Here is a 14,235-nt window from a genome sequence, read left to right as displayed (position 1 = left end):
TGTGCTAAATTCAATTGATTGGACATGATTTGGAAAGACACACACCTGTCTATATAAGGTCCCACAGTTGACAGTGCATGTCAGAGCAAAAACCAAGCCATGAGGTAGCGGGAATTGTCTATAGAGTTCTGAGACAGGATTATGTGAAAGCACAGATCTGGGGAAGGGTACCAAAACATTTCTGCAGCATTGAAGATCCCCAAGAACACAGTGGCCTCCATCATCTCTAGCGAGACCTGAAAATAGCTGAGCAGCAACGCTCCCAATCCAACCGTACAGAGCTTGAGAGGATCTGCAGACAAGAATGGGAGAATCTCCCCAAATACAGTTGTGCCAAGCTTGTAGCGTCATACCCAAGAAGACTCAAGGCTGTAATCGCTGAAAATGTGCTTCAAGAAAGTACTGAGTAAAGGGTCTGAATAATTATGTAAATGTAAAATGTAATTTATTTAAAAATTGTATTGCAAACATTTTGACAAAACTGTTTTTGCTTTGCCAGTAATAGTGTATTCTGTGTAGATTGACGAGGGAAAAACTATTTAATCAATTTTAGAATAAGGCTGTAACCAAACATAATGTGAAAAAGTCAAGGGGTTTGAGTACTTTCCGAAGGCACTGTATATCTGTAGTTTCACAGAGACAAAAATCCGGAGGGAAACTGTGAATGTCAAGTAACACCATGACTTTGGTGAAAGTACATTTGTAAATAAAAAAGTTCCCACTGAATGATGGGGTTTACTGGTGGCGATGGCAGGGTGTTCACTATCTGTTTAATGTAAAGCATGACTGCAGTTGAGCCAAAGAGAGAAGGAAAGACTGAGAGAGAGTGACTGAGCGGAAAAAGGTGGCACAATAATGGGGAGGTGAAAGGCATGAGGCCAAGTGATGAGAGCTGCTTCATGTGGAGCAGAAGTGTATCGGGGCCTCCCCTTTGAACTCCCAACGTCGATAATTGAAACAGCATTGAGAGGGCATCAGAAGAGATCTGGATCGCATTCCTCCCCCTTTATTAAATTTAGCTCATCAGAAGGGCGAGCCTGATTTCCTCTCTCTGCATGGCAATAACTCATCCCCTCCCCGTTTGCCCCTGACGTGTTGCCCATGTGTGCCCTAAGGGGGCCAAGGGAGAAAAGGGGGGGCCGGGGGTGAGAGGCCCGCGTCAGGGCTTCAAACGGGGAGCTGAAAAAGTACAGGCCGCCCACCCCAGCCCAGCTTGCCACTGGGCTCCTTGTCTACAGCACTTTTTCACGCCTCTCACCTTGGACTTGAAAGCACCCCAAGATATTTCTTTAAAGTGGCAGCCACTGCCAGGGGCGTGGACCGTGCACTTTCTAATTCAAACAAATGTTGTAACAGGGTCAAGAGAACCAGGGTCAGGAGAACAAAGGTGTTTCAGATGAGTCGCAAGTGTTGAGCTGATAAAACCCTGATTTTCCCTCCTCACCATGATGTTTTCCAGTAGACTGTTCTTTTTACATAGACAAATACATATAGTACAGTTAATAACCAAATGAATAGATACATCTCCTGTTGTTACCTGTGTATAACAGCACCCTATCAGACACAGAGGGCTTGTAAATTTCACAGAGCGTGGAATCACCTCTTCTCATTTCGCAGACGAGTGGCTGAGGTTTCCGTCAGGGCTCTAATCAGCGTCACACATGCATGGCCTGGGAGGGGGCTGAATGGCGCTGAGGCACCAGCCACTAGAGAGCTCTGGAGGGGCAAATAGATGACAAATATTAAAGGGCATCCTTTAGTGACCCGGAGGCAGCCATGAGCCACAACGTCATGTGCTGTTTGCAACACCTTGGTGGTGACACACTGTTGACGAGCACATGCTTCCTGACACCAGGCAGGACAGAAAAAGTCCTTGGCCTGTATGTTCTAACAACTGACTGACCACTCCCTTGGTCTCACCCTGGCTTGACTCTTCCCCGATGTGATTCTGTGTGGCCTGTGTGCACATAACTGGTGGCTTATTCCAGGCCACACAGGAAGCCTATCCATTGTCACCCTTATTAGCTCAGTTGGCTTCCCTTTAACTCTTGATTTGGTATGTTCCTATCTCCTCATCCTACTTATGACAACCTAAACTGGGAATAAAAATGAATTTCATAATTCCAAGTTCCAACTACACGTGCAAAACCAACCAAGCTGATCAAATCATTGGCTTGATAGTAAGAATACAAGTTGACTTGTAAAGTCCACGATTGACAAACCTGTATAGGGTTGATAATGAAAACCCAGATGCATCACGAAACAAGTATACGTTTTTCTATTTGGATAACAGCAGTTCGGTTACTTAGCGAATGTATGGAAAACCCAAAAATGATTTTGAGTGGGTCTCGGTAGGATTCGAGGGTGGGACTTAAATCCGGCAAGTGCATTGTCCTTCCTTCTTGGACTCACGGCAAGCCCAGGTACAGCATCAGTGCATTGTCTATCGCTGAACTGTCACAACCAAGTAGCGTGCAGAGCGCACCACTCAACCAGCCTGCAAGAAGTTTCACTCACAACACACGGTAAGGTTATATACTCTTACCAATTTTACAAATCCAGTAGATATGTGTTGGTAGAAAATAATACTGTTTACACATAAATAGGTGAAAAAATAGGAATTTGATGTGTCGTGTTGTAAAGCTCGCTTTAAAGTGCTGTTGCGCTTCCCGTGAGGAATGCTGTTGGAGCGTGCATGAACTGTACAATCTGTTGCATTTTGAATGAAACGGAGAAGTCCTCGTTTTTCTTTATTCAAACGTACATCAAAATAGTTACAAGAAAAATATTACAGCTTAATAATATTTTTGGTATATGTGCATTCATATGCAATAGCATTATCACGTGCGTATCTGTTTGGATTCTCTGCTGTACCATTGGCCACTGACCCAGTCATTTGGAAAACATGTTTATATTTCCAAACACAGTCGTAAAGCCAAATTATATATATTTTTAATACTAAGACAATTGTTTTTTCGAAAATATATTTACAAACATGTAGTACCTCACAATGAACTGCAAAGTATTTGTGTCCTAATGTAATTTTGGGATAGACAGATAACCTATTTTTCTCTTAGTAGTCAATTACACTAGTTATCACTTGAACGTTATAAAGTCTTTGTTATGTGTGCTAAATGAGGTGTACATGCTAGGCTACTTGTCCCTGCCCACGTAGTCAGTCAGCTCCCCTGGAAAAGCGCTCCTCAGCTGGGTTTCTGCTCCCCCTGTCTGTGGATGTTGCTGTTAGTAAACACTTGATAAAGAGATTCCCAAAATGAGTGGGAGGGAAGCAAGGAGAGTGGGAGGGAGGGGGAGAGAGAGAGGACAAGGAGGGAAGGAGGGGTGGAACATCATGCAAATTGAACCTTTATTTAACTAGGCAAGTCAGTTAAGTGATCACCTATCAACACTGGAGACAGTGTGACTAAACATGTTCAATTATGAATATTGAAAAAATCTGCCTAATATAAATGTCCAAATATGGAGAGACAATAGCAACTGAATTCATTATAATTTTGACTGGAATGTTGTAGGCTAGAATTTAGTATCTGTTATTGCATTGTCCATGCAAATTTTACATTTGGGGGGGAAGTTCTTGTTCATTAAAGATCCTCTATTTCTAAAACCTTTTCCATCAAGTGATTATGTCATTTAAAGGCAACATTGCAAAAAGGAAGAATTCTAACAATGTTGTTTGGGATGTCTGCATCAGATGTTACACAGGGTAGTGTGGGGTGGTGCCACTCTATGTTGACCTGTGGTGGCAGGTTATTGTAGTCACACACAAACACAGTGTAAACAGCGCGTGATTGATAGGGGCCCCGCCCGGCTGTTTGTATGCTGATCCCTTCCACAGGCCTGCTGCTCCATCCAAACCCCAGGATGAGTTACTACATGGATCCAGTTTCCTCCTACCCGACCCTTCACCCCTGTGACCGTCTGGGGGCGATGGTAAGACCCCAACCACCATAAATCACACTGCTGTTACAGCCTGTGGATGGGCTAGCTACCTACCACACGCCACAGTGTAGGCAGAGTGTGTTAGCACAGTACCTCTGGATTCCATCAACCTAGCTACCGCAATACAGACTGTCCATGTCAACTTAGTTCAACACTGGGGTGTTGTTAGATTTACTATAAAAAATGGACACAATTTGTTGTTAAAAAAATCCACTATCAGTTCTTCATTCTAGACCACTATGGACCAGAGGTAGACATTGTATTCGGAGGCTGAGGTGAAATAAAAAATAGACTATAGTTTCAATCACCTCTGGTTTGCACAACCTTCTCTACAAAACAATTATTACCTCCTAACCATGTCGGCAGTAAATATCTTAAAGTGTGGCCTAACCATCACTGAGTCTATTTAGAGCCATGCAGAGCAGCCCCACAGAACAACACAACACTTTACCACGTAATGCCATCTTGATGTGCTACAGAGCAGGCTATTTGTAAACAGCCTTTTTAACACCATCCAAATGAAAGGACCATATGAATACAGTCTGTCAGATCACAGGAATCAGGGACATTGGGATTCCTGTCATTTGGGCTCTGAAAGGTAAAGGTTGACAAGCGTTGGCAGAAATGTTGCCATTTGTATGCAGAATGCAGCCCCGTTAGACAAAGAGGACGAGGTCACATGCAAATATCAACCCAACCTGGCTCTGGTACAAAACATGGAGGGATAAAGCTCCCTCGCCTCTAATTGGCTCAGGTGGTTCTGTTTGCCTTTGAAATTGAGATTACTGTACCCGAGGCCAGACGTGTTCGAAAGATGAACCTGGGTTGCCACTGCTTTTCCTACGAATTGACATGTATTAGTAGAGAAAAGGCCTCTGATTCCCCTACCCTCTTCCTTGGTAATTTTCCATGTTATTCTGGATGCAAAGAGGGTGTTTGTGAAGGAAATGGCAGAGGTTTCCATGTTTTGTGACCATGTCCTGTAACAAGACAGTTAACCCACTGTTCCTAGGCCGTCATTGAAAATAAGAATTTGTTCTTAACTGACTCGCCTAGTTAAATAAAGGTTTTAAAAAAAGGAATAACTGTGCGAGATGCTGTAGTTGAATTGCCCCTGACTCTCCTACTTTTATAAATCAGATGTGTGACCTCAAAGGATCATCCACAAAAGGAATGGATAACTCCAAGCAACCTACTTTTGCTGGACCTCCAATATCACTTTACAGCAGTGGAGGCTGCTGAGGGGAGGACGGCTCATAATAATGGCTACAACAGAGCAAATGGAATGGCATCAAACAAATGGAAACAGTGTGTTCAATGTATTTCATACCATTCCACTTATTCCGCTCCAGCTGTTACCACAAGCCCATCCTCCCAAATTAAGGTGCCCCAACCTCCTCTGCTTTACAGTGCCGATACGACTGGCCCACTTCCGCTGGCTATCACTCCCCTCTCCCTGCCAGACTGAACTGATAGTGCCGTCATCGGCCCACGTACCCCCTAGAGACTTCCCTAGATTAGGCTCCCTAGTCCCCTCTCACTCACTATTAGCTGGCTGTAAAGCTGACAGCCTACTGATAAACCCAGCATCGCTTTAACAAGAGTCCTTATCAGATGGGCAGTCAGTCAGGTACCCTGATCTGAGGTCTCTGCTCCTAACCAGGCCTGTAGTGAAGACCGACCAGACAGTAGTCAGGTGGTGAGGTGACAGGAGCCACCACTATTGTCCCTATGGTGAGGTGATAGATAGAAACTGATACTGGAGAGGCTCCTATGCTTCTTGCTACTGGTCATCACATCCCTGCCAGGTATGCATCAAATGTCACTTTCAGAGTGTGAACACCCATATCTTGAAGTACTGCATCAGAACTGCATCATGTTCCATGTGCTTGCTTAGTGTGATTTTGAGTCAATGGATGTTTTTCTCAGAATAGTCCTAACCGTTATCTACTCACCTGATATATTGTGTATCCACATACATACAGTATTCATGTCTGGTCCTCCCCCCAACTACTCATTCACTTTGGACCTCCCCTCAGTCCAATCTCACATGTGATCAACAGGATGAAACAAAGATAAATCTATTGAATCAAATTTAGCCTTCATTGTATCTGTACGGGAAGCATAAAACAAAACCAGCCAGCTCCACTCCAAAATAGTATTTTTAAAACTCTAGCTTGGTCTCTTCTCCCCTTACAATCAAGCTCGTTGACGTTCTCGCAGTAAGTCAGTAAACTGTTGTATCACATTATGTACAGCAAGTTAACACAGTTTGAAAGTAAACAAGATGTGAGGTTGAGATACTGTATACTGCATCTGTGCCTTGCTGTTGCTATAGGAACCAGGTTAGGGCTGGGCCATACATCGTCTTTTAAGGTATACTGGTATGGATTTTTATAATACCATCTAAAAAGGTGATTTAGTACATTGCTACATAAATGAAAAATTCTAAGAATTTGAGTACTTCAATGTCAGTTTTGTCCTAGTTTGGCTGAGTATAAAACAATTGGAATGGAGAAAGCCCATTAAAACCACTTATAAATTTGTTGCCATCCTCCGATTATGCACTACTCATAAAACAGATTTAAAACGTATATTATTCAGAAACATAAAATACCACCAAATACCTCCATATCATCTAAAATAAGAAACATATTGTGATATTATACTTTGGCAATATCGCCCAGCCCTAGATCATGTCCAGGCCCAGTTAGTTAACCCCCTGCTGTGTGTTGCCTTTACAGAGGCAGAGTGGAGGGTTGGCTATGGGACCACTGACCCAGCTCCCTGGTATGGTGGTTCACCCCCAGCAGCAGCAGCACTATCCCCCATCCAGACCCCTCTACCCCCAGGATGTCACCCTGCAGGAGGTCCCCAATGGACACGACCTCGCACCCACAGGTAGGAGCCAAAGTAAGCCTCTGACTAAGACCAAATCCTACAGAACACAGTTTTTTGCCTGTTTTTTCATGTCACTGCACTTAAAACAGTAAATTAACCAAGCAAAGTAAAATATGCCTTTTAAATTTCACAAAGGAACACATGTATTGCCTCATAAAGGAAAACTAGATTGGGGTAAAAACAGAAATGAGATTGGGGGTGAAATATATTGTTCATTGTGAATTATGTGTTCACTGGAAACAAAGGACTTTATGTGGAGGGGTGTGGTAAATGAACTGTGACTCACACACAGGCACCCACCTCCTCATCCCCACATCTTACATGGACACACACACGCATGCACCAGTCCAGGCAGTCTGTCTGGCTCCAGAGTGCTGCATGCACAGTGGCCGGCTGAGTGGCCCGGGGCCCCCTGTGGGTCTCCTCCTCCCTGGGGACCATGGTGACGTTGACCCCAGGGCCTTTACCAGATGCCTCCTCCTCTAGGGACCGCCACATGCCCCGCATTTTTCTTCCTGCGGTTTTTTCCTACCGGTTATTTTAAACTGGAACATTCCTCCCAGTGCGTTGTCTCTGTTTGACTCTGGCCTCCCTCGTTCTTAAGAGTGATTTATTCAGGGGACTGGGACACACGCCATGGGGAGGGGGGGTTGCTTAGGCCGGGCACCAGCTTTCTTCCATCTCCACCCAGGCTGGATGCAGGGGCACAGGAGGCAGGAGGGCCAAAGGGCGGCCATATTTTTCCCAAGCCTCTGGTTCCCCTCGGGGGGATTGGGTCAGGGCTGGATCTGATGGGATTTGCTGATGTTTGTTGCTGGAGACACACTCCTTTGGAGCCTCCAGTGCTTCCAGCGCTAAACTGTTGACATAAACATTATCAAGTGGAAAGAAACGACCTCCAGTTGACCTCCTCTCCATCATGATGGTGATCATGCAAACCAATGCCGTTACATTCGTCCGCGCAATGCAACCACCTGTAGACGAAATTAGAGTTTAGTGACCCCACTGAGTGTCATTTGCATGTTGTTGTGTAGCCTCCCAGTATATGGAGCTGAAATCTCAAAATCAGGTCAGTAACCCTTGACACACTCCACTGCCTGAAACCATTGATCTGACCCATATGTTTCTCAAATTAAAATATTTTGACTTCTTAACGATAGTCGTTTGAAGTCATCTCAATAACCTACTGAGAAAATCAACTAGTAAGGATAGACGTGAAGAAGTCTTCTTTGGCTGACTGTGCCACCAGTAGACGTGCTCTTTCTTTCCTGAAGCCACACTTTACCATGTGTGTAAGCTTGGCCTGCTTATGAGGCCACTCCTGCACCTTGCTTAGCTTTGAAAACATTTGTGTGTGCTTCCCTTTCATATTTTACAGCCCAAGTCACAGCGCACGATTAATCAATGCCATATTTCTGCTAATGAACATGCATTACATCTTTCCTTTCATGGAACCAATGCAATTAAACACAGATACCACCTCAACTGCTGTTGAGTCAGGCTAACATTATGGAAAATGACTGTCTGTGTGTCAGTATCCATCTAGAACGTCCAATACAGTATACAAATTATGAAGAACCGCTTTCTGTTTCACTATGTGTATGGCCAATACAAACTGCCCTGGTTCCCTTTCACATAGATGACAGCTACATGATATCAGCACATGTGCACTGAGTACTGGGGCCAGTAATGAAAATGTTCTCTACTTTTAATTGAGGAACACAATTAAACTGACTGACTTCCTCATTCAGTACTGTAACACCCTTTTAGTTTACATGAGATGACTTTGTTGGACTTTGGATTTATAGCGTGCTGTTACAGTAACTGTGAGAGAGAGCTGAGAGCAGATGTGGTGAAGGGATGTTGTATGTTGAAGGGCCTTTGCATGGTTGGCCCTGAGCCCACTGTCACACACAGCTTCCTGACATCCGCCATGCCATAGTACTGTTTACAATACACCCGCACTCTCCTCTCTTTTCCACCCGTCTCCTTTCCACTCTATGCTCCGCTCTTCTCCACTTCCAGAAACCTGGCCACTCTCACACCACTGGGTCTGATCTTAAACGCCCACTTAGATCCATGGTGTGTGTGCTGCACAGTCTCACTGAAACCCAGAAATGCACACACAAACAAACACACACACACTTTACTTCCGGTAGTCGCTCACACCACACATATCCATTCATTAAATTCACACCAGTTTTCTGGCATGTATTGTATTACTGTATCCTCCCATTCAGTGAAAAGCCCACTTCCACTCCCAGGCACCTATGATCTCACTGTACATTTAAACATGCACTCCCATTTAGAACAGCTGTGATATGGAATCCAGGGACCATTGGCCTAGGTTTTCATTTATGTGATTTAACAGCTGGATAGTAGGGAGGAGGGAGGAAAGGGGAGGATAGAGGGGGCGGGGGAGTCACAGGGCCAGGGCTGGGGGTGGTGGGAGAGAGGGAGGGAGGAGTAGAGTAAATGAGGGGAGGGGGTAGAGATTGTGTGTGGGGGGGGTCGCCTCTGATGAGGGGCATGTCTTTTCTACGAGTAAACAGGCAGCCTGCGGGGGTCTGGAGGTTATGGGAAAGGAGGAAACAGCGATGCTAATCAGGCCGGCACACACTTCCCCCGACAATAAAACAAAATGAGGGGAGAATGGAAAAAAGAGAGACAACTCTGGTGCAGAGGGTCACATCGCAACCCCACTTCGCTAGGCTATGTTTTTGCGAGTGGTTGTAGTAGTGACATTGGCTTTATTTGTCGTGATAGCTGATGATACCATCAGGCATACTTCAAAATTGTTCTCTAGAGAGCCTCTGTATGTAGTGGCAATGACTAGTCCTGGGAAAGGTAAGTGGGGTCAGTTCCTCTACAGTGACTAACCAGTGACTACATATACAGAAAATTCAGTCTTCAAGGACATATAGTACAATCACTGGGAGCGATGATGCAACTAATGCCAACTCATTGGAAAGGTGGAAAATGTGGGTAAAAAAATGCTATTGTGTGGCTTAGTAATACATACTGTCATTACACCCTTATGAGTGTGTCAGGACTGAACAATGCATCAGTGTCGATAACAGGTAATGACTATGTCATTGTTATAATCATAATGGTATCCTAATCATATCACATTTGGAATAGAGTGAGCTTTTATAGTCAACCAATCAATCCAGCTAATGATTTTAACACAATATTGTAATGAAGACGTGCTTCTAATAAACAGGCTGTAGTGTAGCTGAGGAGATGAGGGGCTTTCCTTTAGCTGCAGGGGGTGGTGGAGCTTTATCAGTGAGCTCTCTAACTGTGAGAGAGAAGGAGGAAGGCCTGGGGGGGATTGAATTATCTGCACAATGGAGGGCACGTGGTGGCGCTAATGGAGAAAGAGATGTTCTTTTTATCGAAGATAATTGTTCAGAAAGAGCTGAACTTATGTTCAGGCAGGCCCAGAACCACCCACAAGCATACTCACTCAAACATACATACGGTCACTCACCACGCACGCACGCACAGATGCACACAAATACACAGCCCGTGGTTCTGTCCCTACTGGATGCCTGTGATCTCAGCAGGACTGCATCCAGCCTGTCGCATCCCCAGACGGCGTGTGTGTGTGTATGAATGACTGGTCAATAACTCGCTAAGTGGTACCTAAGAACAGGGACGCCAATCCAGTCATACCATACCGATTGGCTGGTGGTAACATAATAGTATTTTTCATTTCAGTACGCTTCTCCACTACCTCCAAACCCTAGTGTCTGGGTTTCATATTGTAACAAAAAGATAAACATGTCAACGTGTTGCATTTTAAGGCACATAAAGAAACAACAGCTCACCAACAATTCCCCAGCCTAGCCATTGTTTCTAAGCAAAGCATACTGTAATACATCCTTGTAAATCAAATCATATCTAAAACCAGGGGAAGGCATGTCATCATGATGTAATCAAGGAATGACACCCAAAACTTAAAGAGATAGACCAATGTCAAAACAAGGTGAGCTTCAATCCCCAGGATATAGTATAGGTCATAGGTTAAACTTTCAGCTTGCTAGCATTCAGTAAACCCCTGGTAGCACCAACAGGTCCTTTCAGCTAGCTAGCACTCATTTAATCCCTGGTAGCAGCAGCAGGTCCTTTCAGCTAGCTAGCTAGCTTTCAGTTAACCCCTGGTAGCAGCAGCTAGTCATTTCAATTAGCTAGCTATCAATTAACCCATGGTAGCAGCAGCAGGTCCTTTCAGCTAGCTAGCTGTCAGTTAACCCCTGGTAGCAGCAGCAGGTCCTTTCAGCTAGCTAGCTGTCAGTTAACATCTGATAGCAGCAGCAGGTCCTTTCAGCTAGCTAGCTGTCAGTTAACCCCTGGTAGCAGCAGCAGGTCCTTTCAGCTAGCTAGCTGTCAGTTAACATCTGATAGCAGCAGCAGGTCCTTTCAGCTAGCTAGCTGTCAGTTAACCTCTGGTAGCAGCAGCAGGTCCTTTCAGCTAGCTAGCTGTCAGTTAACCTCTGGTAGCAGCAGCAGGTCCTTTCAGCTAGCTAGCTGTCAGTTAACCCCTGGTAGCAGCAGCAGGTCCTTTCAGCTAGCTAGCTGTCAGTTAACCCCTGGTAGCAGCAGCAGGTCCTTTCAGCTAGCTAGCTGTCAGTTAACATCTGATAGCAGCAGCAGGTCCTTTCAGCTAGCTAGCTGTCAGTTAACCTCTGGTAGCAGCAGCAGGTCCTTTCAGCTAGCTAGCTGTCAGTTAACCTCTGGTAGCAGCAGCAGGTGCACCAGTTACATGTCTGGATTAAAGAGAGGCAGTCAGCCATCACAGATGTGCCCGAGGAGCAGCTTTGCTTTAGCTATGGGTGCTAAAATGCAATGCCATTGTGTGAACCCCTAACTGTCAAAACCATGGCAACAGCATTTGCCAGGTGAAGAAGCGAGACATTGAAACCCAAGTGCCCATGTTGCCTTATTTGTGGGACATGACAGTGGTGCTGCTCAGTCTCATTGGGAGGACTGTCACTTAAACTTAAAATGACATAGAGAGACATTTTCATTCCCATAACCATTCTTCCTGTAACTGTACATTGTATAAATTACAGTACAATGACCAGTGACTAACTTGACGTGGTAGTGTCCAGGAAACTGTTTGTGGTTAACAACAGCAGCCCCAGTTCTTACAGATGTAGTATCTTAATTTGAGACAGTTTGCTATAGCAGAAAAATCATTCTGCAGCAACAGGAAATGTGAATTATTATGTGGATTATAATTAATGGACAAGTCTGAAATTACAAACTTCAGAAGCCTTTTTAAACCTCAAATACAGTGCACATTTTACATGTCCTGCATTGCAATCCTGCAAATTAAGATCCTACATCTGTAACTGGCTTTTGTAATAAATAAATCAACTTTAATATTTCCTCTCAGAGTTTCTCTTTGAACCATTGGTTTTAGTAAAGGGAGACCCAGCTCTTATTCCCTCTGTTGTAACGCTCATGGAAATTAGTTTAGCCTGTCAGAAATATAATACTGAATGAAAACCGGAGTGTATTAACCAAGTGGAAATGGGTACATCCCCTCTAAATTTGTGTCTGCCTGTGCTTATATGTGTCTGTGGAGCTCTCAAAACATTAAACAAAAGTTTATATTCAACTTGACCTATTTCTAGAACTTAGTAAGTTTCAAACTAAGATATTAAGTACATAGATAGATTAATACCTACTTTAAATGTTCACCATTAACACATGGATGTTTCTTATAAGGGAGCGAGAGGGGGCATAATGAAAAGTGGCCTTGAAAAGGCCACTCAGCTAGCTCCGGTCCAGATATTAGTCAGCAACGCTATTAGTCTTAATGGCTGCCCTCAGGCACAAAGGACCTGGGCTGTCCTTTTAAGAGTAGATACAAGGAGCTCATTAAGCCAAAACAAAAAAGGGCAGTGAGAGGGAGAGAGTGGAGAGTGACTGACTGACTGACTGAAATGAAGTAAGCGTACCTTTAAACCACCCCTCCCCTCATACCCACCCCCTTGACAGGCCCTTGTGAGGAGCAGTGAGACCGCAGAGGCCACACAACATCTCTGCCTGGCATTTCCACTATGGCTCATATCCAGGTTTGCTAATGGAGATGGTGAAAGATCCCTATTTAAAAATCCATACATGATCAATACCACTGGCTTCCCTACCTCCCAATCCCATTTGGAGATATAGCTACGTATATGCAGAATCATATTGCCTTGCAAATTAGGATGGACCATATTGACTTATATAGCTAGCTATGTTATTTTGTGTATACAGATCTGTGTAGATTGGATGCTGATACATTGGCTAAATCCTATGTCACTATATTGTTTGTTTGAGGCATTAATTCTACAGCTCACAAACAATGAAACTATTGTACTTTATCTGTCTACTTCTACCAGTAATATTGTCTTGGACAGACCCTCCTACTGTGGTCAACATAACTAGGTTCCACTAAAGAAGCAGGGCAACCTGCATGTAAAAAATTGCAATGACAATCTGTTGCCATGGCAGGTAATTTCCTTGTGGTTGTCATTGTTTCAAGTGGAGCACCAGTACTCTTTCTCTCTCGCTCAGATATTCAGTCATTCTCCTACAAGAGGCATAACTAAATCTTGATTCAATATCCTAAATGACACGTTGATTGCTCCTCATCAGAGTAGCCTAAAAAACAGACTCAAATATAAAAAGGATCTTATAGATTAAACAGTAACACTTACAAACCAGATTAGCAGTGATGGCCATGATAACAGGGGCCCCAATTTTATTTGTGTCCATAAAAGAGACGATTGATCCAGTTATTTTGAACTCTCTGTGTCTACTGAGTGATTTTTGGATGCGTTTCAAGTTTCAGCAGCATCAAATCCTGTGCATTCTTCCAAAACATCATCCCTTTTCTAAAGCCTGAGAGGTAGTTCTGTAAATAGGCATCCTTGTTTTTTATTGATCAGTACAAAGTGAACTTGAAACAATCTGAGGTTTTTATGAGGGCCGGTTGCATGTGATGAGGACGCTTGGACCCTTGGAATTGGACACAGACGGCCCCCTTAGCCTGGGATGCTTTGTATACTGCTCTGTATGCTGGTCTATCAGATGTTTAACAATCCTCCCACGCCTTTCTTTTAACTTGTGCTTAAGGGTGACAATGAGAATGTTTCATAAACAATGCGAATTGTATAGGGTTATTGACTCACTGTATTAGGTCTCTATCTGCATAATTATGTCATTTGTAACATTTTAATTGAAGACCTTCCTATAATGTTTCATAAAAGTTGCGTTATGGGGGAGTCTTTGACACTAGGATTATAGAACATGGATGAACTTCTGTAGGTCTACTGTTGTGCATAAAAACTAACAGAACTAATCTCTAAATACAAG

The 14,235-nt window shown here is 43.9% G+C and overlaps 1 protein-coding gene across 2 annotated transcripts in view; it reads left to right on the top strand.

Annotated features, from left to right (window-relative positions):
- The first annotated feature begins 2,425 nt into the window (after nucleotides 1–2,425).
- LOC112267185 (protein c-ets-1-B) overlaps nucleotides 2,426–14,235 on the top strand; it is a 42,641-nt gene continuing 30,831 nt past the window's right edge. The window contains exons 1-3 of one of the 2 annotated variants that reach the window (XM_024445379.2): nucleotides 2,426–2,525; nucleotides 3,857–3,951; nucleotides 6,705–6,861. In XM_024445379.2, coding sequence (XP_024301147.2) covers nucleotides 3,883–3,951; nucleotides 6,705–6,861 — 226 coding nt within the window. In that variant the 5' untranslated portion in view covers nucleotides 2,426–2,525; nucleotides 3,857–3,882. Of the gene's footprint in view, nucleotides 2,526–3,856; nucleotides 3,952–6,704; nucleotides 6,874–14,235 lie in introns of both variants that reach the window. The other variant, XM_024445378.2, reaches the window with a different exon arrangement.

Source organism: Oncorhynchus tshawytscha, linkage group LG14, assembly GCF_018296145.1.
Source record: "Oncorhynchus tshawytscha isolate Ot180627B linkage group LG14, Otsh_v2.0, whole genome shotgun sequence".
In the NCBI taxonomy this organism is placed as follows: domain Eukaryota; kingdom Metazoa; phylum Chordata; class Actinopteri; order Salmoniformes; family Salmonidae; genus Oncorhynchus; species Oncorhynchus tshawytscha.
This window is presented reverse-complemented; position numbering and strand designations above follow the sequence as displayed.